The sequence below is a fragment of the Taurulus bubalis genome (genome assembly GCF_910589615.1).
Source record: "Taurulus bubalis genome assembly, chromosome: 15".
Taxonomy (NCBI): domain Eukaryota; kingdom Metazoa; phylum Chordata; class Actinopteri; order Perciformes; family Cottidae; genus Taurulus; species Taurulus bubalis.
In genome coordinates this window covers 17746145-17773191 of record NC_136603.1, presented here as the reverse complement: position 1 = coordinate 17773191, position 27047 = coordinate 17746145, and the positions used below count along the sequence as shown (strand labels likewise).

At 43.0% G+C, this 27047-nt stretch overlaps 1 protein-coding gene across 1 annotated transcript in view; it reads right to left on the bottom strand.

Annotated features, from left to right (window-relative positions):
• Nucleotides 1-25901, bottom strand: part of tns1b (tensin 1b) — a gene marked incomplete at its 5' end in the record, with an annotated part of 135524 nt that extends 109623 nt beyond the window's left edge. Inside the window, one exon of the mRNA XM_079230690.1 lies at nucleotides 25800-25901. Within this exon, the coding sequence (XP_079086816.1) occupies nucleotides 25800-25901 (102 nt within the window). The remainder of the gene's footprint in view (nucleotides 1-25799) is intronic.
• Nucleotides 25902-27047: the final 1146 nt, after the last annotated feature.

Sequence of the window (27047 nt, the reverse complement as noted above, 5' to 3'; positions counted from 1 at the left end):
ACCTTTTTTTCCTCCACTCATTAATCCGAAAAGGCAACGTGTTGGAAAAGCGGCCTGGGGTGTGCAATCACAGTGCAGACCCAAAACTTGAATGATAAACCAGGCCGAGTATCTGTTAGGCTTTCCTCACTCCTCAATTCACTCACTGTCCTCTCCTCTGCTATTAGCAGAAGGAACTGACTGAGCAAAAGAAAAAGGCCCATCAGTTTCCCATGATGTGTGATTTCCAGGCAGTGCAGGAGCCAGTTCATACATAGCCTTCATATTAACATATTCATATAGATCCAGATGTGGAAGAAGCAGTCTCATTAGACATCAATGATGGCTAATGAGACTGCTAATGAGACTGCTGACAATCATGAGCATTGTGTGAAAAAGTGGTGTTGCGACCGTGTTGGGCTCCTGGGTCGTAGTTAACCCCGGATCAACTCTTGCCTCAATGTGACTTCCTCAGGCACTCCGTCGGCCAATCATAAAGGTATAAGCACACAGTTCTGGTAGATTCATCTGTAACCTTTTCTACCTGCTGACTGTCATGACAAAAGGTAAAACTATAAATCGACAAGATAACTTGCAAAAGTTGCTAATTCCTTCCTCGTAGTACTTTTCAACTGATGTTTTGGTATCAGAGAAGCCTTAAACCCCACAGATTCCTGGGCTTTCTGGATCATATTTCAACGTCTCACCAGCACCTTAAACACGCCCCAACAATTTAGTTTCTTTGAAAGGGGGATACTCAAGCAATTTTGGAAAGCAAAATGTTAAAAATGTATGCTCTAGAGAACAAGAAAGCCTTTAAGCTCTGAAACATTGACTCCTACAGTTCTCATGATGCAACTCATAGTGTCTTTCATTGGCTGTACTAAACACCTTCTGATTTTCAGAATGGAGTTCCCTGAAAATAACCAATGAAACTAACTAGAAGAAATGTGTGACCTGGAACAAGGAATATAAAAAGGACTGTGTTTAGACTGTGTTTTCAGATCAATGATTAAAGAGGTTCCCAGCCAAAGGCAATGGATTTCAGACACAAGTCACGCTAGCAGCTGTGAGGCGGTTCTTCAGCACAGTGGTACTTTGAGCTGCACGCTAATGTCGGCATGTAAACATGCTCACAAATACAATGCTAGCAGGCAAGTGTCTAGCACGTTCAGTGTGTTGGAATGCTAACATTTGCTTGGTAGCACTACACACCGAGGACAGCTTGAGACTGAATGTCTCAAGCTGAACGGAATGTCATTAGTTTTGCAGGCATGTGGTCATAAACTAAAGCAATGGAGACATAAACATGTTGATCTGATTATTGCACTGCATGAAAAATTAAATGATCACTTAAGTCATTGGAATTTACCAGCTGGGGACCATGGAAGCCATCCGAGGTCACTGAAAAACAAAAAATGTCAACCTATTGGTGGCACAAGAGGAAAAGTCAGCTAGAATAAATGGACTTTGAGCAAGAACACGTGAAACACAAAACTCAGTATGTTTAGACAAAATCTGTCTCAAATCTTTGAGAAGCATTGATATTCTGCAAGTGGATGGTGCTCTGAATAATATATACTGTATAATTGCATCACATATTCTCAAAACGTGTGGCTTTCCCCAATCCATGAGCTCATTTGAAGGTTTAGAAACTCAAACAGACCGATATTGGCCCTGGTGTTTATCAAGCTCTATGTGACAGTTCAGTGTTTGTATTTCAGAGCCACATGGCAACAGCGGGACAGACGACCCTTCATTCCATGCCGCGGCTACGCCTTACCACTACATAACGTGATTAGCTTAATCTAGTTAAGCAGAAATAATGACCATGGCTGTGCAGGACGCGCCATGTTGGCAAGGAGCCTTTTCTGTGAAGGGCTGGAGGTCTCTGCCTGGCATCCATGCATAGTGTTATCCAAGGCGCCGCCATGCCAAGGGCTCCGGCTAGCACCTGCTGGGTTGGGAATCTGGTTATGGATTTCAGGGGTGATATGTGGGTTTAATAGTACGATTGAGTGTGTGCTGTGATTTTGAACGAGTATGTGTCTGACAGGCAGAACTCCTGTATTTTAAAGGGGGACTCAAAATGTCACCATTTGTGGGAACTGATACCTCTGGAAGGACACAGGGCACAAGCTGTGTTGTGACAAACAATACAATCCTCTGGTTTCACTTACAGACTGTTTAGAAATCAACTGTCAACGTGAAAGGACTCAATACTGTGAGCAGAGTGAATATGACCCAGCCGCAGGCCGGTGTCAGAGGAACGCCCTCTTTAATCGCTTTTGTTGGAGTGTGTACTCTCTAACCACATCACCAAAACAGTCATTAAGTACCCAGGAATGGGAGTTTAGGTCTGCAATGAAGTCACCTGTTTTGGATGCAACTACCACAAAGACATTTGGGATGGGTCATGAACTAATTGCACATTTTGTTATTGTACCTTGTGAAACAATGTTAAAAACGGAAGAGATGCCACAGAATAGCAAATTAAAAAGATGAGAGATATGTCGTTCTATACATATATATAATGAATGATGATAACGGTCCTCTGGGCACACAATAGCCATTAATAAGGCTTCAATGGTAAAATATTGTTTGAAAAGCCTGTGAAAGAACTGAAAATAATCTTCTCCCTTATTCTAACTTTTCAACTCACCGCTGGTTTCACTTCTCACACACCAGGTGTTTCATCATTTTGTGAGCAATGTGGCTTTTTTCCATAATGGCTCAGTCATGTCTTAATAAAGCTGTAAGTAATGGTGGAATATAATTAGCACATTTACTCAAGTATTGTACATGAAAAACATGTATACAAATTTTTGGTAATTGTATTTCACTTGAATTTGTTGTTCTCATGCCGCTTTCTGCTTCTACTCCCCTACCAAGGTAAATATTGTACTTTTCACTTCACTACATTTATCTGACGGCTCTAGTTACTTAAAATTATGATTTCTGTATACAAAAAAAACGTAAAACGTACAATTACAGCTGAATAAATTTTTCGACTGACAGAAAATGTATTGCAAAGCTTCCAGGATCTCAAATGTGAAGATTGTCTGCTTTTCCGTTGAATTATTCTCATTCATTTCTAATAATTTAGAATTTTGGTTGATGAAAATAAAACAGGCGTCTCTTTGGGAAACTGTGACCGCATTGCTCATAATTCTTTACAATTTTAACAAACCAAACCAAATCAACTAGTGGAGAAAGTAATCAGCATATGAATCCATAAAGATAAAAAAAATTAGCAGCAACAGTCTGATGTCAAAATGAGCTCCAACTCAACCAATTACAGCAGTAAAATCCTGCTTTTACATGGATGCATGAGTAATAATAATCTAATGATATATATAATAGTGTAAAAGTCAAAGGGTACATTGTTTTGCTTTGAGTACTTTTTCTTTTAAAACTTAAGTTAAAGTACAATTTTCTGATTATTCTTACATACTTTTTATTAAGTAACGTATTAAAAGCAGGACTTTTAGACTTTCACTTTCTGCCTCACACCTCTACAGTTCTGTGTTGAACAGGCAGAACGTCTCAATCTAGGAGTCCATTCATCGGCCTCTTGAGCCTTCTCACACTCTCCAAGCCTCTATCCATTCACACAGCAGAGTTTTCCAGTAGGACGGACAGTGGGGGGTCCAGTGAACCGCTGGTATGCCACTTGTCTTGTTTTCACATTTGTCACTCTTTTTTACGGGGGTAGAGTGGGTGGAACTAGGTTCGAGGAGTATATTGTGCATGAGGATACTCAAATTGAAATTCACTCTACTTTAAATGTTTGAGTCCCAATATGGCGGTTGGAGTGGCATAGTCCAACACATCTTCTTTACAAAAGCCAAACAAAGGAAACATCTCTTCAGCAGGCCTGTGTATGTTAGTCCTCTTGCCCTAACCAGAAACTCAGCTCCGGTCGTTTAACCTCAAAATACTATGTAAATACTGCACAGAGCAATATAGCAGGACGCTCCCTTTTGTGAGCCCATAATTGTTTCCCATCATTAGCAATGCACCAAGCGCTCAGAGTTTGTTTATTGTTTGCGGGGGGATGGCTAGAGTATATGGGGAGTCGCTTGGGGAGACATGGGTGACGGGTAGAGGTATGGGGGTGGGGAACACAGAATTAAAGAGTTAAAGGCAACCCTGCCAGCTCATTCGGAGATGCGGCCCTCGCTGATTATTTTCTGTTTCAATGTGTTGCGGGACCCATGCAAATGGCCTCGGTCCTTCACATTCGGGTCACACTTTGGGCTCTCAAAATGGGCCACAAAGGAAGGAAATGGTTTCAGACAGGCAACCGGGACCCCCGAAAGCTGGGGTCAGGGTGTACACATACCCCCCCTCAGCTCAGGCACTGCAGCTCCTGGGAACAGACCCCTGTTCCCTTAGAGACACACGCATAATCTCCTGCCTCACACTCATTAGCACGCACAGGCAAAACGGGCACTATCGTGCATGAAGTGCAACCGCACACACACACACTTTTACATCAATACACACACACACACACACACACACGGCCAGGCATCTTTCAAATAACCCACACTCTTTTTACACTTTTTTCCCACTGCCAAAAGGCCTTGAAGAGGAGAAATGCAGGTTATATACCCGTTTTATCAACACAGTGGGGGGTGTGTGTGTGTGTGTGTGTGTGTGTGTGTGTGTGTGTGTGTGTATGTGTGTGGCTCGTCTACAGCTGGCTGCAGGGTTTCTCCTAATTATCAGAGGCATTTTTGCCCCGTCATTTTTAATTTAACAGGAATTCTAGGAACCTTCAAGGGAGGTGCTGAAATGCCGTGCCTTAGCTTTAGCCCGACCTCTGCTCTTGGCAGTAGAGTCCAGCCAGCCTCAAACACTCTTAATGTAAAGCTGAATTATTTGATTTGCTTGGTCACTTGGGGGCAGAGGAACATGCTGAAAACACAGCGTGGTCAAATTATCATTTGTAAAGTTGAAATGGTGAATGTCTTTGCAAATGCTTATTAGAGATCGGTTATATGGCAAAAAGATTTCAATAACTAAATATAATCACACATTTTTGGGTGTAGGAATGCAGGAGTTGGAGAAGGTAAACAATCCTCCACCCGACTGGCAATTTTCCAAGTTACACATTATTATCCACCATTATTATGCAAAGATAACCCTTTCCTGAGCTGGTTGCTCTTTTGTGTTCTGGGGTAATGGAGCTTAAAGGTTGGATTAGATTGTGACTGGAGGGTTGCCAGTTGGTGTGTGTTAATGGCATTGAACTGGAGTGTATTGTAACTGTATATCAGGATATCTTAATAAACGATTTAATCACAATATGATTCCACTGAAAGACGACTAATTATCACGTTGATTTATCGCCCAGCCCTCAGCAACATTAGCATTCATTTAGAGTCGTGTTTCTGGCCACCTGTTGAATGTTAGTCCACTCTTCTCTCTCCTTTTCGCTCCATTTTGGTCTGCGCTGCCTCTTTAGCTGCTAAATGATCCCCCATGTTCCCCAGCTGGCTGCTAAATTTGACTGTTGGTGCTGAGCAGGTAGCGCATGTTTCTCTTGCTGGAAACTTCTGCCTGCCGCAACTACAAAGAAGGTTGAAGGGAGTAGAGAGCAGAGCTGAGAATAACAAAAGACCCTGAAAGGCTCCGTAGAGCTGCAGTCATAATTCCCTGCGGGGTCGTCACTATGTGGGGCCAATGTTAGTTAACAAGTTAATATAATAATGTTTGACCTGCGATGGCAAAAGTGACTGGAGCATTGAAAAGTATACACAGAATTTAGAGGAGGTGGGAAATAATCGTAAAGATCTAAGTATACACTAAACAATGAGATTCCTTTTAATTATTGGTGACTGTGATTTGATTTGATGTGCAGGTCAGCTGGAAGTTAATCTGGAGTCGTGGATTACATGTATTCCAGTTTGAGTTGCACAGGAAGACCTGACCTGGATGTTGGGGTTCTCCGTCGAAGTGAAGACGGGCAGGAAAACAGACACACAAGCAGACAGGAGAAGAAAGAAAACCCAATACCCCACTACATTGAACTGACACATGATCTGAAGAGAGAAATGCAGATGAAATTTCAGTCATGTAAATACAGTCAACTTTTTAAAAGATTCTGGAGAAGTGGTATTTATCAAATGCTCACAAAATATATGTTTTCTAATCGAACTGTTGACGCTGAGCAGCTTCAGCGTGTGTTAGGTAACGCTACAGCGCTATAGAGATAAATCCCTCCAGACTCTGCTTTGCGACGAACATTCCGGCTGAATAAGGTAACCAAGAGGCTGTTTTTCTCCTTAAATTTAGAACCCCAAAACTATTACCTCAACTGCTGTGACTCATGCAGAGACTTATATAGACACACACACACACACTGATTTCACCTCTGATTACACTGGCATCCACTTGCAGCGCTCCACGCATTACCTCATGTACACATGGAACCGTGTTTGCATGTGCTCAGTGCACACGTGCATACAGACAGTCGAGATTCATTCCAGGGTATCGAAAACAGTGGGACAGCATAGACGACAATAACAAAGCATCACATCTATTTGAAATGCCAGTTTTCCATCTTTTTGCTCAAATACTGTAATCTGTTTGAATGAGATTAGACTTTTTATGTACTCTTCATTGTTTTGACTCAAAATATGGCCCAAAGGAGGTTACAATTTGATTATTACTGCTGTCAGTCAGTTTGGTTACATGTAGGTGAAAACAAATCTGAACTGGGACACTTTTAGCTGTAAGTGTGAGTCGGAGAGAGAGACACGAAAAAGACAGACAGGCAACAGCACTGACAGACGGGTAAACAGACAGACTGAATGGCAGGCTAACAGACGAGACCGACGGGCATGAGCAGTCTGACCTCCACGTCTGTGTCGCAGTGATTTCCTACATTCTGAATGAAGTCATTGAAAAGCATAAACACACACACATACACACACAGGACAGCGCTACATGATCGCCCCCCCCAGAGGCTATTGTTTGTCCCGACGGAGCCAGAAGACTAAACGAGACCTCTCAGTCAACTGGGTCAATCAGCGAGTTAGCGCGCTGCCGTCTCTCATATGGGACACCATATGCATGGATGGACATTTTAACAAGACGCACTGGGGTCTCCATCTGTGACTGTGTGTGTGTGTGTGTGTGTGTGTGTGTGTGTGTGTGTGTGTGTGTGTGTGTGTGTGTAAGAGACAATAAGAGTAAAAATCAATTTTGAGTGTGCATGTTTCCCAAGACACCCTTCTTCCCCTGTCTTGTCCTCCCCACTGGGCATGTTCCCTCATCACAAGGCAGCTATTCTTCATCTTTCTCAGCTAAATAGCAGCTAGCACCGACCTTTGACCCGTCTCCACATCGCTCCTTCCCTTTTGCCTGTCCTCCTCCCTCCGCACCCGACTCTCGTTCATGCAGGACTCTCCCTGACTCCAGCTGTAAATCCAACTCATCCTCCACTTCTCACGTTAATCCACCTTTGCCTTAACGCGCGCCCCACACACACACACACACACACACACACACACAGACAGCTAACCGGAGACCGGAAGACCCCCAGAGAAGGGGGTGCAAAAGGAGTAAGGCTCTTTTGGACTGAAAGTAGGAAGGCCAAATGCTGGTAACTCACGGCTGCTTTTTATTTAATTTATTCTGTGTCTGTATATTGTATTGTTGAATTATTATCACGCTTCTAAAAATATATCCTTACTCTTGGTTCATAGTATAGGTCTAGTCCCCAAAACACAATGCAACTCAGTAGCTTATTTTATTAGACCCCCCTGCCATTAACTGTCTTTCACAGGGGTATACTCCTGATGAGTAAACTGGACTTTGCGTATGAAACCGGTGGCGTGCCGCCTCTATCTAATAACGTAGCACACAAGCTGATAGGAAGAGCAGATGGGAGACAGAGGGCTTGTGAAACAAAGCATTAACTTAGATGTCAAAAATCTAATTGTTGGCTCCACTCAGGTATCAGTTCATCATTGTCTTTGTCCAGTGTCATTTTTATATCTAATAAAAAAATGTGAGAGTCAGAAAGGGATGGCTTTCCTGGAGGAAATGACACTCTAGTAAATCATTCTGACTCCAGTGTAAATGTACATACTATATAGCTATAACAAGCACCAACACAAAAGTAACACACAATCACACACACACACACCCCAAAACTGTTTACCTCGCCACCAAGGATTAAAATGCATGAGAAGTAAAACCTGTGAGTCATTTGCTTTACAATGAAGAGACTGAATCATTCATCGCGCCCCCAACAAGAAATGGCAAGATAAGAGTTATGAGTGTGAGAAACAAGAAAAGGAGGATTCACCAGGGGCTTTGTTTCCACAAACACAAAACGCCTACACTACTATGTTGTGCTGATCCCCATATTCATCCCCCTCTCACGCCATCTCATACTAATTAGCTATTATTTGCGCAAGTCCAAACAGTGTATGTATCTGTATTATTCCATTTCATACACCTAGCATCCAACCTAAATTTGTTAAGACAACTATTTGTCAGATAAAAACACACACCCAGCTATACAAATTGCATATTAAAGCTAGAGTTGGTAAGAGACCAAACACTAGGTTTTTTAAATGATCCAACCTAAAAAGAAACAGCCCAGTGTTGCCAACTTTTCTTACAATAAACTAGCGAGCAGCACTAGCTCCAAAACTCATTCAAATCTAGTGAGAAAGTCACCAAGTTGTTGACACTGACAGCCCGTCCCTTCAGGCCCCCCTTTCAAAGCAACTCGACAAAAATTATCATAATGAACGTAAATAAGGAACATGGCTATTGTCAGTGCTCACAGCTGTCAAGCTAGCGGCCTGTGGAAGACTCCAGTGACATATGCAACATGTGCACAGGCAGAGTGCAATCAGGTTGGCAGGTAGAGGGATGGCTAGCTAGCTAGGTAGGTAGGTAGGTAGGAAGGAACATGTGAGGTGGGTGGGTAGGTAGATATGTAGGTAGATTTGTAGGTAGGTCAATAGACAGGTGGGCAGTTGAATCATCATTTCATTGGGGCCAAATTAAATGATTGGACGGGCTTATTACATTCCTGCGACAGCCACAGATATCAGATTGTTTTACTTTTTTCTGTCAGAGCATTTCATTTGTTGATTGCTTTCAGGATATAATGAGTTCCAATCATTTTAACAAAAAAGTTTTCTGAGGAATATTCCTTACCCTACCCTTTAATTGCATTATACCCCAATCAAACGTATACATTGGTATGATTTTCATTGGTTAACATCAGTGAGATTGAGTTACCGTCACACAACAGAACTGTTTGATTTCCTAGCTGCTAGAATCCCAATAGTGATATCATAATGTTTAGTTTAATTAAAAGGCTCTTGGAGTAAAATATGTCCAGATACGTTGTGCAGTGACTCACTTGACCAACTCTTAATGACAAACGAATAGCAGATTTTTTTAAATGGCTCAACTCAGAATACGCCTGGTTCCAATTAAGGTTTCTATCCAGCTTCTCCTGAATGACAAGTTACAATACATTCAGTTGAAGGAGGAAGTGTCTCTGAATTCCCTAATTGTAGGCAGGCCACTACAGAACAAGTGCAACGGGCAACAATTCACCGCTAAATACCAGAGAGAAGAGAGCTTTCTCTTTTTTTTACGAACCTTTCCTGCCTCCTTATTCTTCCGCTCTCCACTTCCCACTAACCAAGCGGTCTCACAATGAACAGTCACCTGCTTTTCATTTGGGGGGAAAATGCACCCCAGGCATTCCAATCTCTCTCCCCCACCGCTCCCCCCTTTCTAACTCCACTCTCTACATGTATTTCATCTTAGTGAGGTGGATCCCAGGGAGGAAATTACTCAGTCATCCAAGAAGTGAAAGGGGAAGGATAAAAATCCCTCATTTTTGCACAGACCATCAGCATCACTGAGAGAGTAACACAGAGTGGTCATCTTGTCAAGATTTGGAACTCAAAGATTTTTTTTGGTGGGGGCAATTTTTTAAGTATTGTTTTTTAGTGAAGATGTTCCTAAATTTGAATGCAGATTAAACCTACGTAGCACCGCGTTAGCTCAAATCTAGCCAACCTAGAAAATCTATAATATATACTATATCTGTCTGTATGTGTGTGTGTCCTTCACATTTCTCTGATCTGCTTCACCGCAGATTCAAAGTTGAAAGTTGAGACTTTGAAAAAACAAGCGACCATCAGGTTCGAGCACGTCATCAGCAGCAGGCCTTTACAGGCCGCGCCACATGGCGGCGCAACATGGTGGACTCTGAAGAGGAACCGCTCCCTATGTAGATATAAAACAAAGCAAAGCTAACAAAACACATTCTTAGCTGCAGGTGATTATATACCAATTAAAACATACCAATAAATCCCCCAGAATGCTACACACTGGACCTTTAAATTAACCCAAATGGGGAAAAAAGACTGTCCGTGTGGTTTTATGAGGGGAATTTATCGGCCAAAGCACCTCAAGCGTCTTTAAAAACTAGAAAGTAGATGAAACAATTGATACGAGGATGGTTTGAGGATGTATCCTGGTATACAGGGTTAGCCTCTTTCTCTCCAGAAAACTACATGGCACAAATAAGTCTTAAGTAGCTGCATTCATCAAAGATGAAAACCAAGTACTGAACTTATAAATCAAAGCTTGAAGGAAATAGTATCCTTACGCTTTCGTTTAATCCTGTACAGCAGAAAATATGGATCTTATCTCCTACGTCCTGCTTTGCTTACTGTTGATATGTTCAGCTTTTCTTCATTTATTCACTTCTTCTTCTTCTTTACTATTGTATACCTTCTCTTTTTCAGTTTTGTAGTCTGTTGTTTTGATTTTGTGTCTCCAAGTAATCTCTCACTGCGAGTGTAAAATACATTCTCCATTACTGTTGAAATTAGATTGTGAATTATTGGCCTGGGTTCAGGTATGCGTGCTAAAATCTTACAACAAATCCATATTAAGCAACTCATAAAAGTCCTGTTTCAATTGTTTTCGGTGAAAATCTCAGAATGGTTGGAGATAAGCTTTCTGTTTTAAAAGCAAAGCTCTGAACTTTCTCTCACAGTATTGCGAAATGAGCAGTCTATGAAAAATAAATCATGCATGTGGAACAAAGATGGTTATGAGCCCCAAATAAAAGCAAGCAGGGCGGCCTTTGCCAACAACATTGATTCAGTAGGATAAAACAGGTCTAATCATAGACAGCCAAAGTTCATCCTCAGAGCCGACCGCCAAGGGAAAACAGCACGTGTTCCATATCGTGCTTTGTTGGCAGAGACTCAGGCGTTTGGACGAGGCCGATGAAACTTAAACCATGAACCAAAATGTTCTCTGGGAAGGATGGGGATGACATGTTCTTTGGGGATTTTGTTCTCATGATTACATCTCATCATTTCCTGAAGATTGCCTCTTCTGTTTCTTCCAAACTAGATCAAAATCATTTCTGGATTGTTTACTAAAATGCTTACCATACAAAAAAATTCCAATAAATCCAACAATGCACTCGAAAAACACAACAAACAAAGTCACTTACCGATTATGAATTAGAAGAATGATAAAACCCTCGATTGCAAATCCTTTTGGAGAAAATGCACAGCCAGCGCAGCAGGACGCAGTCAGCGCCACTTCCAATGAGCATTGTTTGGCCTCACACTTGAATGCATAGGTATCCGCGGGAGGTCTCAAATCACATCCAGAGTTAGAGGTTATCATGGCATTAACAAGTTCCGTGGGCCTCTTTGGTGAGAGCCCTTGACAGACAGATTAGAGAAATGGGGCCTAGAAAGATCTCAATCTCCTCCAACAATCCGGACTGTGCAGCTGGTATAGTGAAGACATAAATACTGGTGTCACGGAGAAAGCTCCTTGCTCTTACTCTCAATCTCATATTAATTCACACAAATGCACACACGCTCAAGTTTTTGGAATAAGCTTTCATAAGGTGACATGTTTGCTGGAATTGATCAGTGATTTTTTTTGCTGAGTCTTGTTAAAATATCTTCGTAAGTTTAACTTGGCTGCTCTGTTCTGCTCTGGCAGTGGAGAAGCACAAAGCTTGAGTCTGCATTACACGTCAGGAATGTTTTGGGCTTATATTGACTGTGTTGAACACATGAGATGTGAAGCACGGCCATATAAGGTGGCTTACATGGGGTTGATAAACAAGATATCAAACCTTTAAAGCCAGGCTACATAACCTCTGTTGGACAGCGGCCACTAGGACCACGAATGGAGTTGAACAAATTTGGGGTTTGGTTTTTTATTTTGTGATGAGCCACTGAAATGTTTATCTGGAGCATGCTAAGACATATTGTGACAGGATCCTCTAAGCGGACAGTACAGGCAGAACTACTGTAGTGTCCGTAGTGTCCGCAGCTGTCCATGGGCGCGTGGAGTATGACCTATAGGCTTGAGACGGACGACTGAAAGACGCAGCTTAAACGCCTCCTTTGTAGACACATGACAGAGAGGTCAGCTTATGATGAACATAACATAGCAAGTGGCTGCCATGATAAGGAAAGGTGCTTCCTTTCTTATCTCCTATAGCATAGCAAACACTTTACCATACTCGAGGAAAGAAAAGGAGATAATGCCATCAAACGATCTCTTGCGGCAGCAGCCTTTAAAGCAGGGGTCCCCAAACCTTTTCCTGTGAGGGCCACATAACTTGTCCCTTCTCTGATGGGGGCCGGGGTCAGTTTGTAACAGAAAAAGTGTGACGAAACATTTCTTGACAAACTCTCCATCAGTGAAAGGTTTACCACTGCTTGCTATCAGTTGAGCAACCTGAAAGTTGGCCCGAACGGATGACTGGTTCAGCTGAGCTTGATGTACAAATGTATTCTGCTGAGCAAACAGTCCACTTTTTAGCTTTGAGAGTTTGTCTGCTCGCATTTGGCCTTGCAAGTTATTATACTTGTCTTTGTGACGGGATTCATAGTGTCGGCGCAGATTGTATTCTTTGAATATCGCCACCGACTCTTGACAGATGAGACAAACAGCCTTTTCTTTGCATTGAACAAAAAAATAATCGTTTGACCAGTGCAGGTTAAATACCCTGCATTCTGAATCAATTTTTCTCTTACCTATCCTTTTCGCCATTATTCTGTTCTATTTGACAGGGGCTAGTCTAGGATTTGCGTGGCCAGACTGAAACAAAATCATAATGCGTCTCTGTTGTTCAGGGGGCCGGGCCAAATGTGGAGGCGGGCCGTATCCGGACCGCGGGCCTTAGTTTGGGGACCACTGCTTTAAAGCGAAGCACCATTCGACCATCTATCTAGATGGTATGATTCTATTTTGTACAGGAATCCTTAATTTAATTGACTTGAGTTCGTCACTGAACTTATTTCTCATTTTCTATGTCGGAAGTTGCATCTTGTAAGTGCAGTCGGATTCTCTTCGAACCTTGGTTGTCTTTTCCTAAGTCCTTGTGAATTCTCCATTTCTATTGTGGTCAAGAAAAAAGTGGTTGGGAAAAGACGTCGGATGATATTTTGACATTCTTAATTTTTTGGGGAATAGGATATTTTTTTATTTTTTTGCTTAACAGAGTCAAAGACGATTTATGTAGTTCGAGGTTAACACAAATGAAGCTTGCGAAATCACTGTGTCACTGACATTGTTGTCGACTGCACAACAAACTGGCTGTGGATTTGGTTTGCTCCGCTATTGGGTGGGGAGAGGGTAGAGCTTCCTGTGAGCTGTCCAATCTTAACCACTGCCAGGTCCAAACACCTCCCCACACTCAAGAGCAAAGTTCCCACAGATGTTTCACTTCTCGAACAGTGACCTCTGACCTTTCTTCTCAAGGGTCTAGCAGGCATTTCCTTCAGCAAGGTCACCTGTATACATGTATTGCCCACGAGAACAAATGTAAGCACAGCAACGACAAAGAGGCTGACAAAAGCAAAACATATGTTGTAGAACATGTTTTTAACGTGTTTAGCTCAGGGTATTAAGACTGATTTTTCATTACATTACTTCTGATGTAACCACCCATTCATTATTCGTTTGGTGCCACAAACCTTTACACAATTCACAATGGTTTTTGGGGTGGTTTTGTGATTTTCAAAGAAGAAATTGGTCATTTCTAAAAGTAGAAACCAAATGGAACTAAATTGTTTTATATAAAAACAGCAAGACTAAAAGTTGAAAGCACCACATCAGCCACTGGATGCTGCAATAGCAAAGGTGTTGAACACAACAAACTTAAAGTTAAATCCTTTCAGGACCAGAAATGTTGAAATCTGCCCGAATTATGTGAGTTCTTGTCCTCCACATTTTGAGCTCAGGTAGCACAAGAGCAAAGTTAATGAATATAAATGAATAGACCGTTGAAATGGAAAGAGTGTATGCTCTAGGATCCATGAAAGTGATATATGTATCACTTTATACATGTATATTTCATGATACTCTGTCCAATAGAATAGGCGTGGTGAGAACAGGGATATTCAAGGCAGATTTCATGGAAATATGATCATTAGAGCGAGGTTAATATGAACCTAAGTGTTGGTCCTTGGTCATTGTTACCAGAAAGCAGATCCTGACAGAAGGTGAATAGATCACCACAATCATCAGGAATCAGTTGTCATAAATAGTCATGCAAAACTAAATGACATTTGTGGAGATCTTTGCATCAATGCCACGAAAAAATAACTAAATTGCAGCTTCATTATGGCAAATTTTAGTATTGAAAGGTATAGAAGCAAAGGGATAGCTGTAGTCCGTTATAATACTTTCATACAGATACTTAAACTTACTTGTCATTGCAAAAAAACACTGTCATTGTATCTTTAAAGAGTATGGGTGTCCTCCTGATGTTGTGTAACACCTCTGACAGAATTAAAGTGGATGATGGACATGACTCAAGAGATAGGTATAACCAATAACTGGTCTATTTCTTTCTGGGGTGCCTGCTGGGAGATGAGGTAGTATTGCACTAAATTAGAAACAACAAAAAAAGGGGTGATGTCTAAATGTTAGAAATACTTTTCCCACTCCTGCTTCAGGCATAAGTGCAAAATATGCAGTACAGCAAACCATTGGCTATGAGTGATCCCATTACTTTAATACCGCCACTAAAAATAAGTTTACTGATTTAACGGTGGTATAACTCAATATTCCGGGATTAGAGAGGTGGAAAATGGGGAAACCCAATCAAATTTCTGAATCTCAAAACTCCCACTGGCTAAAGTCAGAAGGCCATGGGAGGTTTAATGCCAATGTGCTCAGTGAAGCATGCACAAAGCTGGGGGTCTCTTCGGGAACAAAAAGGGTGGGTGGGAGGTGTTACACAAAGCTCAACAACTCTCATAAATCAACTGAGCAAGGGTTAAACTTCCCTTTTTGTTGTTCAAGATTTTTTCAACCAAGGACCAGAGAGCAACGGCAAGATGAAACAGCATGGGTCTTGTTGCAAACTCCCCCAGGTTGGAAACAAGAGGATGAAAGTCAAGACAGAAAACAACTGCATGGCAAATCCATTATAGTGAAAAACATTGGGGCAGCGTAAACCCAGATGTTACAATTACAGAAATGTTGCCGTATTTCAAAGGGGCCCCCCACATGTGGAACATTTTTCAACACAAATCAGAGGTAATCTCAGGAACTCAAATGTGGGGGGGTGGGGGGGATCAAACTAGCACCAGAGCAAGAAAGAAAAAGGAGGGTGGAAAAAGAGACGAGTGCAGGGGAATGCAAGAAAAGACCCAAAAATATATTAATAGGTAGAAGAATAGACTGAGACCTCAGACCTGATACTTTAATGTCCTGCTTTCAGAGGCAGAAGTTACTTTAGGGGTCCAAATCAGTTTGAAACAGCAGCAACAGGTTTTTGGTTTGTCTACGTTCAAGTCAAGACAACTTAAAACCAATGACCTAACATTCCTGAGATGACACCATTTCCCAGAGCGATCTTTTTGAGATCAAACTCTGAACCTAGATGGACTGAGAAGACGTTAATGGATATCGATCGTCCCGAGGAGTTCTTTGAACCCTGACAACTCTGAAGGTTTAGCCACGGGTCAATATTTGTGAGGCAGTGTTTCCTACAACAACACCTTGTCAGCGTAGATGCACCTGGCCACCGCTACTGGCATCTTTTCAACTGCCTGGCACACGATTACTCGATTACACCTGTTTGCTGCAAAAGTCCTATCCTGCCATTCTTGAATGTCAACGAGATGCATCCCCTTTAAAGTTTCACTGTGCAACGGGCCTGTAGAGGACATTTGATTGGCTTTGCAAGCCCTTTTAGAGAAACCTGATAAAACTCTCCCTAAAACCCTTTTTTGGCTTTCATTAATTATTCAGTGTTTTGGCGGAGGAGCGGCACTCTTCCGAAGGTCTTCTTTCAGGGCCTCTTGCGCCATCCGTGCTTACTTTGCCCTCCGATCTTGCCCAGAGCATCATTCTGTTCATTTCCTTTGTCCTTCAAATTGTTCCTGTCATTTCCTATATTTCCCTGAGCTTTCTTTTTCTGCTTTTGTTCTGGAACTAACTGCTGTTATCCAGGACCAGCCCGTTGAGGAAACCCTCCATATTTAAGGCCAGGCTGAGGAATAGATCTTGTCTAGCTCCTGGAGATGGTCTGTTTCCTATATCTGTACGTACTCACTCACTCACTCTCGAATGCTCATTTCATTTTCCCTGTACCCTCTCTTCTACTTCTCTGTTGCCTCATAAGAGCTTTTGCAGATGTACTCACTTTCCCAGCTGCCCATGGAGCAAACCCGAACAGTCTAGACAAAAGTACAACAATTCATCATCAGAAAGAAGAAGAACCAAATGATGCATTTGACAATTTATCCTGATAAATCATTTAGATTCCTGGCAAAGGTTCCCATTTTGATTGGAATGCATGTCAGAGTTAACCCTAACTCTAACCCCAATCTGTCGGAATAAGGTGTGCCCAAATTAAAGCTACTTTAGGGCCAAACAAAGACCTGCTATTAATGCACGGGCTGTGATTGAACCCCGCCCCCTTAAGTGAGCTCGCTTTGTCATACAGTGCTCTAATGCAGTCAATCAGTGACCCAGAGCTTAGCTGGGGGGCTTTGAGATTCTTTTACGACCCCCCCTTTTACCTCGCCTCCCCTCCTCAAAAGAAAGAACGGTAATTAACTGATGAAGAGCCCTGTAAGATTATCCAGTCTCATCGCCAAGGACTGCAGCTCGGTCTGTGGTTTGCAGTCATGTCCCAAAGGACCACTGCCGAATGGGGAAAGGATGGATCTCAATGGTCTATTCAACTGCTCTCCTCTTTCATCCTCTATTCAGGCAGAAAAAGAGGAGAGCAGCATGCTATGTTGTATATTTGAGCCAGGAATGTTCTTTCATATCAGCACAAATTAGGAAAAGCACTCACAGTGTTTAAAGACAAATGTCGAGACCTCGGTCACAATGCTTTTAGCGTGGACGCACACATGAGCACAGTCCTTCACTGACCACATCAGGGCTTAGAGGGCACACCAATGCACAAACAGCCCCTCACTGCGAGTGGGAATGCGCGGCAGATTAAATTATACAGGAGAAAGCAAAAAATAGATGTGTTCCAACCACCTAGAGCAAGACAGAGCGGGACACAGAGGGAGTGGGAAAGGGTGAGGAGCAGGGGATCCATTTAATTCAACTCAGTGTCAGAGCAGACTTCTTTTTTTCGCATGGAGCAGTAGAGAAAATATGAAATATGTTTCTCGGGGGAGACAAAAAAAAATGTGTCTCGGGTTCGCACACTCTGCCCATTCTCCCTCATAATATCTCCCTCATTCAAATGTGTCACCATGCCAAGGCCCCCCCCCCACTGCCGGGGTCCCAACCCTCAACCCAACCCCCGACAAGCAGACCACCCAATAGATCCCCAGCTTGATTTGATCAGGGTCTCCCGATGGTTCCGGACTGACGTATCACCACTTTATTTGAGCCTGCAACCTTTCTCCATGTGGTGCAAAATCACAGCAAAAGCATTTGTGGCATTTGAGTGCCTCATCAAATCTGATGCCGTCAATCAACTCGACGTACGCTACGTGATGGTAAGTTTGCAAGTTACGAGATTTTTGCATGGCCAGACGTTTGCAAACAGGTTATGGACGTGACGGAGGTCCCGCGTTGAGAATCAAATCACGACTCGGAGAGGAAAATTCCCGTTGAAAAGTTATCTCACCCAGAACATGCAGGACAGACAGACCCAGGTGCGTGCAGGTCCAGCCAGAGCTGCTGGCAGGCTGAGAGAGACAGACGGCATGGTGACGGTCAGGAGTGATGCTGCTGCTGCTGCTGCTGCTGCTGCTGCTGCTGCTGCTGCTGCTGCTACAGACCTGTGGGCTTCCTTGCGTATAATCCAGCCAGGAGAAGAGTTGCCCAACACTGCACAGCCATGACTACCCCGGACGTAAACACTGTCTCTCACCTCGGGGCTCCTGCTCTCGCCCTCTTCCTCACTGTATGACTTGCTTTCTCCTCCCAGTGCCTCTCCTCTATAGTGGACCCTGACTGCCTCTCCTCTGCGCTCACTCTCTCTGGCTCTCTTTCCCTTCTGCCGGGAGAAAGTTTCACAAAGCCTTTTTTTAAAGGCGAGGGGGGATGTAAGGCTGCCCCCACCTCTCCACGGGAGCAAAGGGGGAGGGGGTGTGCTGCTTATTATCCATCTCTTTTGCCCCTCCTCTCTCTCTCTCTCATCTGTGGTCTCCCTCCCTCTTTACCCCTCTAAGTCTCACCACTTTTAATTTCATTCATTCCTTGATCCCCCCCCCCCCCCCCTGCAGCATCCGTTGCACTTCACCTCCCCCCTCCCTCCATCTCTCTCTTGCACAGTTTTCCCGTGTATTTCCATATTGAGTCTTTTTTAATGTTTCATGACCTTCGACTACCCCCTACATGTCCACTGGCGTTTATCCTGAAATGAAGAGGCTGAATCAGCGCGGACGTCGGAGAAGACGCCTGCTGTTTAGGCGGTCTCCCAGCTTCTTCAACAATGTTTGACATTATTTGTCAAAGATTTGGCCCCAAATGTAACAAACGTTATAGTAGCGGTGACAGTGTCAGTTAGAGCCACCTGTTCACACTTCATACTTTTTGCACAGAAGCCCCAATCAATGCAATTCACCAGAGGCTGATTACGATCTTCCATTTTTCTTTTTAGGTCGTAAAGGCATCTCTCTGAATAAAACTCTACATGTGTAAATCGCACATCAGCTGTGAGTCTCTGAATGGGATTCCAATTAATGTTTTCCACTCAATCTTACATTTTACGGATAACACTGACATGCTTGTTTATTTTGTGTTAATCCATCTCTCTGACTTTCCTACCCCGTGGCACTCAGCTCCAAGTCCTTTTTTGTTCCTAAAGAAAGACGCAAATCTCAAAACACGGATCACAAATATATAGTTTCATGTTCTAAAAAAGTTGCGGATTGATACACATCAAGTTTGCAAGTGCGTATTTCCAGCAGCAGAACGGTGTGTGTGGGATTGAGTCGAAAGCAAACTGCAGTCTGTGTGTTCATGGTAAAGGAACATGTCACCCGGTGGAACAGTGTGGCTCATTGATGGTTGGAACAGAGAGAATATATAACACATATCAGGCTTTGCATGCACGCACACACACACACACACACACACACACACACACACACACACACACACACACACAATAGAAGGATCAATTCATTGTTGGTTTGGGTATTTTCTTTATATTTGCTAACAATCTGAACAAATTTCTTTATCACTGTCTTTTGATCACTCCTTTGTCATTTGCAATCTCACCCTTGGCCTCAGACACATTTTTCCCTTCTCAAAGAAGAAAGTAGTCCCTGAGGATCTACTTTAGACAGTATAGTGGCCTCAAACAAAGTCCCGCCCCCCTCCATCCTCACCCTTTACCGCAGAGAAAGAGCACAGAGGGGCCGGGAAGCCAGAGCTGCTTCATTAAGTTCTCACTGCTCATCAATGACCATGTTAGCCCCATGCGTGACTCTTTATCCCTTTTGTGTGGGTTCTTCTTTTTTCACATACACACACGCACACCCCCACACACACACACAAGTACCGCAAACCACCAAATGGCCAGCAGGGCTACATGCACCTGTAAACAGGCAATTTTCTGACATAGACACACACAAAGATTCTCATACACGATGGAAGTTTGGGGTCCAGGCTACAGGCCCTCTACTAAGATAAACCCATGTAATTTAAACTATCAAACTCACCGTATGCATATACACCAACCCTGTCTCCTAAAAATTACGTTCCCCCAGAACTAATACGCATTCCCAATTACGTTTGATCAGAAACGTATCTCCTCCCTGATTATGTTTGTATGTTGATTATACACGTATTTTTGTTTTATTGTTTTTATGTTTGTGTTTGACGTATTACAAATACGTTTATAATCGTGTGTTTGTGTTAGTGTTTTGTTGCTTTATTTAAGCATATTTTAATTTTTAAACTCTGCGGAGAAAAAAGAAAAGAGGGGCGGGGTGAGGCCAGTGAGAGCCGGCCAGTGACAGCCGGTCGGGCCGGGCGCCGGCCGCATCCAAACATTTCTGACCACATCCAAACATCTTAACTGTACTGGTCATACATAAATGTTGTAATATGTCAAACACAACGTACTGTTACAGTTAAACGTCAAATTCTGCACTTGATGTGACCACAGAGATCCGAGTGTCTGCTGATGATCGCAGTGGTTTACTGCACTAGATGGAGTTTATCGCACACTTTGGGCTGCATTCCCAAACAACCCGACTCAGAGAAGACCGGAGCCGGCGCGAAGGAGGCTGTTACCGACGGCCTGACGGCGACGCCAAGCGTCTGAAGACCGAGCCCCGGTGCAAGCAGTCTGAACACCGGCCCATTACCGCCCTAACAACGGCGGGCAAACGGTCTTCGCCTCTCGAGCTCCCGGTGCGGCCGGCGCCCGGCCTGACCGGCTGTCACTGGCCGGCTGTCACTGGCCTCACCCCGCCCCTCTTTTCTTTTTTCTCCACAGAGTTTAAAAATTAAAATATGCTTAAATAAAGCAAGAAAACAATAACACAAACACACGAATATAAACGTATTTGTAATACGTCAAACACAAACATAAAAACAATAAAACAAAAATACGTGTATAATCAACATAGGTGTTTAATCAACCTATACGTGTATAATCAACGTATGTGTAATACGTCAAACACAAACATAATCAGGGAGGAGATACGTTTCTGATCAAACGTAATTGGGAATGCGTATTAGTTCTGGGGGAATGTAATTTTTAGGAGACAGGGTTGTATACACAAACCTTCACCAAAAACCACCTATATCTCCCCCGACTCTCTCACACACACAAACACACACATATTTCTCTCAAACTATATAAATAAAACGACCCCACCCGCATACAGAAACATACAAACTAACTCATTCACCCACAGAGGATTAATCCCCTGGTATTTCCTGCAGGCCACCCCTTACAGAAACACATTTGCTAAAGGAGACAATGTTAGAGAGAAAACATTTGAACTTAATCCCAACAAAAACAAACACACACACACACACACACACACACACACACACACACACACACACAAGATAGAATCATGTCTTGGAAATGCAGAAAAAATTACTGCATATCTGTATCTTTTTACCCCAAAAATTTACTCGCCGAACAAGCGGCGCAATTTATTTGTGGAACGGAGCAGATTTTTCGGAGCTTTCGCAACACACATAAAGGCATCAACCAATCCTGTTGTGCGGAACGGAGATATTCAGACTGACACATGGTGTGAGAGAGGATTATACAACAACACCACTGAGACAAAGGGAGCACAAATAATCCAACAAACAACTCATTCTAGCATCTACCACAACCAATTATGTGATAAAATTCAACACTTAATGTTATATTGATCTTCACATCTGCATACATTAGATCCACCGCACAGCAATTATTTTAAAAGAAACAACTTTTAAAGCTGGTTCACCCGTTACTCCTGTTGTTTTCTTCTTCCAGTGGTGAAGAGCAGCAGGACCAAAAGCCAGGAGTTTAGTTTTTATGAGAACAAAATAATGACTGTCGTGTTAATGACAAGCAAAAGCATTTTCTTTAAACGAAGTCTGGAAGGTTGGATTTAACCAATTTTAGTTCTGATTATGCTTATTAATTCCAGTTTTGAACCATTCTTGATTCTGATTCTTTGAGGGATCAAAATAAGTCACATCCTTATTTCATGCAGGGAGTTTAGGTGGCGTTTTAGAGCCGTTTGCTAAAACCAAAGTTGATCAGAGCGGTGAGACTGAACTCTACAAAGTGTATTAAACAGCTTGAGGTTATTTTGGAACAGAACACAAAGTCACTGAATGTCTGCACTCGAGCGTTGTCCAGCAGGGCTTAGTTGTGCTCAAATGAAATTGAGCCGTCAGAACATTGCACAACATGTCCTACTCCTGCATGAAGTCATTTTCCAATGCTGTGTCAACACACTCTCGTGTGACAAACAGTGCATGATGCATCGTTTATTTGTGATAAACCGAATATTTTCTAAGCATAACATCAGGATTTACCGCACAGCCAACCACAATTTGATTTCTAAAGTTAATAGTAAGTAATATCAAGCAGTTAAATAACAAAAAAATGGAGAGGAAGGAGAAACAGCTTTTGCAAATCAGATATCATAATTTGATATATTGACAATTCAAAGAAAAAGTCATTTTGGTACACTACTGTATAACTCCCTAAAGATATAGCAACCAAGTGCAGCTGCAGCACCCCCTGGTGGTCACTGACCAAACTTTGCACACATCTATAGTCAGACACTTGTTCAGAGGGCAGTTATTAGCTATAGGAGTGATTGTGGGGATAATGGAGGGAGGGAGTGTGTGCGGGGCTGAGGCCGGTGGTATTGTAGAGACTGGAGGTTGGGTTTATTTTCCAAAGGCTAATCAGATCACTTGATTTGTTTTAGTACCGCTGTAACCTTGACCATTTCTGTCTTCTTTTGTAAACCAGAGTCAAGCGAGGACAGCGAGGCACTTCCACAATTAAGAAGATTAACCGGTGTCAGGTCGCTGTCCTTGAACCAAGATGGGTAAGCAGCAGGGAGGGATGAAAGCGGCGCACACTGTTACAGGGGATTCAATATTAAGAAAAATAAAAGGCAAGGGAGGAAGTTTAAGGTAAAGCGGTGGGAAGAAGAAGAAAAAAGACTAAATGGATAACCAGATGACCTACAGTATGTCTGATAAGTGGCTAGATAGAGGTAGTGGACAAACGCAGATAGACGAGGAGAGAGTGGACGTGTAAACAGAGGGGTGTGATCTTGGCTGACGTCCTAGGACCTGCTAGATGAAGGGGGGAGTTCATTTTGTTGACAGACAGAAGAGCAGAAGAAGAACACACGCCAGCAGGCCCCCCAACACACACAGACGTGCACACACCCTCCCCCCGCCCCCTCCTGTGACTCCCATCTGTTGAAAACAATACATACCCCGGGCCCTCCCTTTGCAGAACACTCACATGTGTGTGCACGTTTTTCCTCTGTTCTCTCTGCTGCTGTGTAACACTGAGAGGAAGGGTTGTCCAGAACACACTGACCCGCGAACACAACAACACTCCTACGGTACATTGGCGCAAAAGTCTTTTAGGGTTCGTCAGAGTCTCGGAAGAGTTATTAGAATTATTTTTATTTATTTTTAATTTGAAGAGTTCTTTGGAGTAAAGGGTTTTGGGAGGGTTTCCACTTTGGATGTGTGCGACCGACTAGTCGATTAACGTGGCTACCCTTCGCTAGTCGGCCCCAGGAAATACTTTATTAATGTACAGATTTAAAGTATGTATTGAGATTGGCTGTTAGCTTGGGACTAAATCCATGCGTGCTGTGGATGAAACAAACACCAGCTATCTGAACAGATCAAACTTGCACGCTATTAATGGTGTTGGTGATGCAAAACCATGACTCTTCTTAGACCACAGTATCTGCTAACATTGCATCAAACATTACACCACACAGCGGGTTAACGAGGACCTCACAAGGTGACCGGAGCGGACACCGGGGAGGTATAGGTTTCAGCAGCGTACGAAAAATAACCGAACGGATTTCATATGCAGTCTGACAAGGACAGTCAGATCCTGCTGCAGTAAAATGACAAAATAGTCAGATGCTTAAAAACAGTACCACCTTTTGTCCACAGGGCCCGCTAAAATCGACACAAAATAAAAGGCGTTCACAAGCTTTGTTTAAAAACAATAAACAAGCATTCTCTTGTTTCTCAGATGTGAAGAGTTGCTACTTTTCCCTGGACACGGCAGCACGGATTCAGCCGCTTGAAAGCACATTCATCCCACTCACCGCCTGAATTTAGCCACCCACAGCCAGTGAAGACTGGCCAGAAGTGAGGGCGACGGCAGGTGAAGTGCATATTGGCCCCTGCTGAACGCCACCTCATGGCACCATCAATGTGCCAGCAGAGGAAGATGCGCAGCCCCAGGAGAGGGAGTCGCATGCTAAAGGCCTTCAATGTGTCTGTGACCAGACAACCATTGACTAACAACACTTTCTGCTTTAATTATGGGTGAGCTTGGTGTGTAGATATTGTGTGCACATCAAAGTGTGTGTCTGTGATGGTGTGTATGTGTGTGTGTGTGTGTGTGTGTGTGTGTGTGTGTGTGTGTGTGTGTGTGTGTGTGTGTGTGTGTGCTAAAACACTGAGCAGTAGTTTCATTTTCAAGATTGATGGCTCTGTCTGGTGGACAGCACAGACCTACGTTCGGGAAAAGAGCCCAAGTCAAACTTGCAATATCCTGGTCTGTGTGTGTGTGTGTGTGTGTGTGTGTGTGTGTGTGTGTGTGTGTGTGTGTGTGTGTGTGTGTCCTAATGTGCTTATCTCTCCAGCCTGTCTCATCCTCTGTGCTCATAGCAGGCCTTTCACTAGAGTCATATAAATACAAATTTTATTTCCATTGTCATTTGGCAACTGCAGTTGGAAATGTTGGGACATTTGGGGTTGGGGCTGTGTAAAAGATCCTAATGCCAACGTTTCATACATCCTGTGTCAGAAGCTACAGTTCATTGGGTCAATATTTTAGTTCATCACACTGAAAGTCACGAGTATGATTCAAGGATTAATTGAAATTACAACAGGGAGTTTTTTCTACACTATCTATGATCTGTGACAAACTGTTCGTAACGTTTTTTGCGACAGAGTAAAGACCATGGTGTGAGAAAAAACTAAACAATTAATTAATTCATGTATTTCACAGTATTTTCACAATTCAAGCTAAATGCTAACGCCAGCATGCTTACATGCTGATAAGCAAAGTAGAGCTGAGGCTGTTGGGAACGAAATAATGCAAAAAAAAACCTAAGTAATAAACAAACTGAATTTGTACCTGTTGATGGCGCTAGAGGAATAACCAATTTGATTGAGATTCATTCCAATAGTTGTCGAGACAATTCAGTCAAAACCACAGATGTCAACCTCACGAGGAAAAGCCATCAAAGACTCCTCTTCCGGGGACCGTGGCTGTACAATATCTCTTTCAATCCATTCAAACGTATTTCAGTCTGGACCTCTGGGGTCGACCAAACGAATGCCAGACTGAACGGCATTGCCGTCTCCAGAGCCGTCTCCGACCGCTAGCGTGGCTAAAAGATTGACCGGAGTTAGTGCAGCTCTGTTACGAGCAACAAGCAGCATTAGTGTCTCTCCGTTGCAATCAGGAAAATCCCGAAGCCTAGTCCAACATGTAGGTGCATTCATCTTAAACTGAGTAAATAGAAGAAAAGGAAAAAAAAACTAAGATAACCCATAAAAACCTCTAATTCACATAACATCTCAATCATGAACTGTACCTTGTTATTGCTTTTCCTCTGTTTCCGAAATGGGAAGATGCAGTAGAAGAAGAATTTTGCCCAACTGAAGACTGTGGCAAGACACCAGCCTAGTCCGCCCATTCTCCCTGGAAAACCTCCTCACGTCCTCTACTGTATAACGGCTGCCGCTCCTTGCTCTTCGTCTCCCCTCCCTCTCACGCCTGTCCTTCAAGTGCCCAGAGGTACGAGAACCCTAGTAGTTAGTCCTGGAGAGAATCCTTGGATGGTTGCTAATCTGAGCCACAAAATGGTACATTTTCCTTCGGTGTCTGTGACTAGAAGTTCCCTTAAAGTGTGGGGGAGGTCATTCCTAAATGCATCCTTCCCTCACTTGCCTAGCATCCCTACAGCATCCCTCCATCCTGTCCCCTCTTTCTCTGGATGCTGCAGGTTCTTCCATTCAAAGCACGAGGAGGAAAATGATTAGAAGAGGGGTAGACAGAAGTGGGCGGGTGGGGGGTGCGTCGGGCACAGCCGTCTGTTAAGAAAAGGAGGCACTTATAGTGATGGAAAAAGGAGGAGGGGGTCTGCAATTTATTGTAGAGAAGGGGGGATTGCTTGGAGAGAGTCTTAGAGCACTGAAATAACAATAATATAGGATGTTGAGTGAGTGGCAATGAATTTGCGGCAATTACAATTAAGCTGGAAATACAAATTTGGATGCAGGCACTTTTCCAGTTTATGTTACAATTACTGCTTGTTTTATGTCAAAGGCTGAGATATAGAGATGTCCACAAGGGAGACAAGGTGAGTGAATATATGAACTGAAAAGAGATGGAGATTAAAAAAGTGGATGTGTGGCGGGGAGGTAAGTGTTCTCGGTGGAGGGTGCTGGTGCATTTGTAGCTGTCAGGGGGTTACCCAAATGAAAATTGGCAGCCTCAGACCAATCATGAATGGCCCTGGAGCCTCTGAGCCTGTATGTATTCTCGGTTATTAATATAAAGACTGATCAATAAATTAAGCCAGAATTGAACTGGCTTTTTACTTTCCATTATTAAATAGTGGAGGGCACATATGTTAAGTGTTATAACAACAAGAAACAAAGAAATAAAAATGTATGCATTTAAAAAGGCATGAAGGTTAAAGAGGAGCTGTAATTAAAACACCCGGAAAAAAAGGCAATGTATTTAATGTTAATTTCTGTTGATAAAGTCTTCAAAGCACGAGGAGGAAAATTTTTTTTTTAAATGGAGGTATTTTCAGGAATCGAACCACAACACCTTG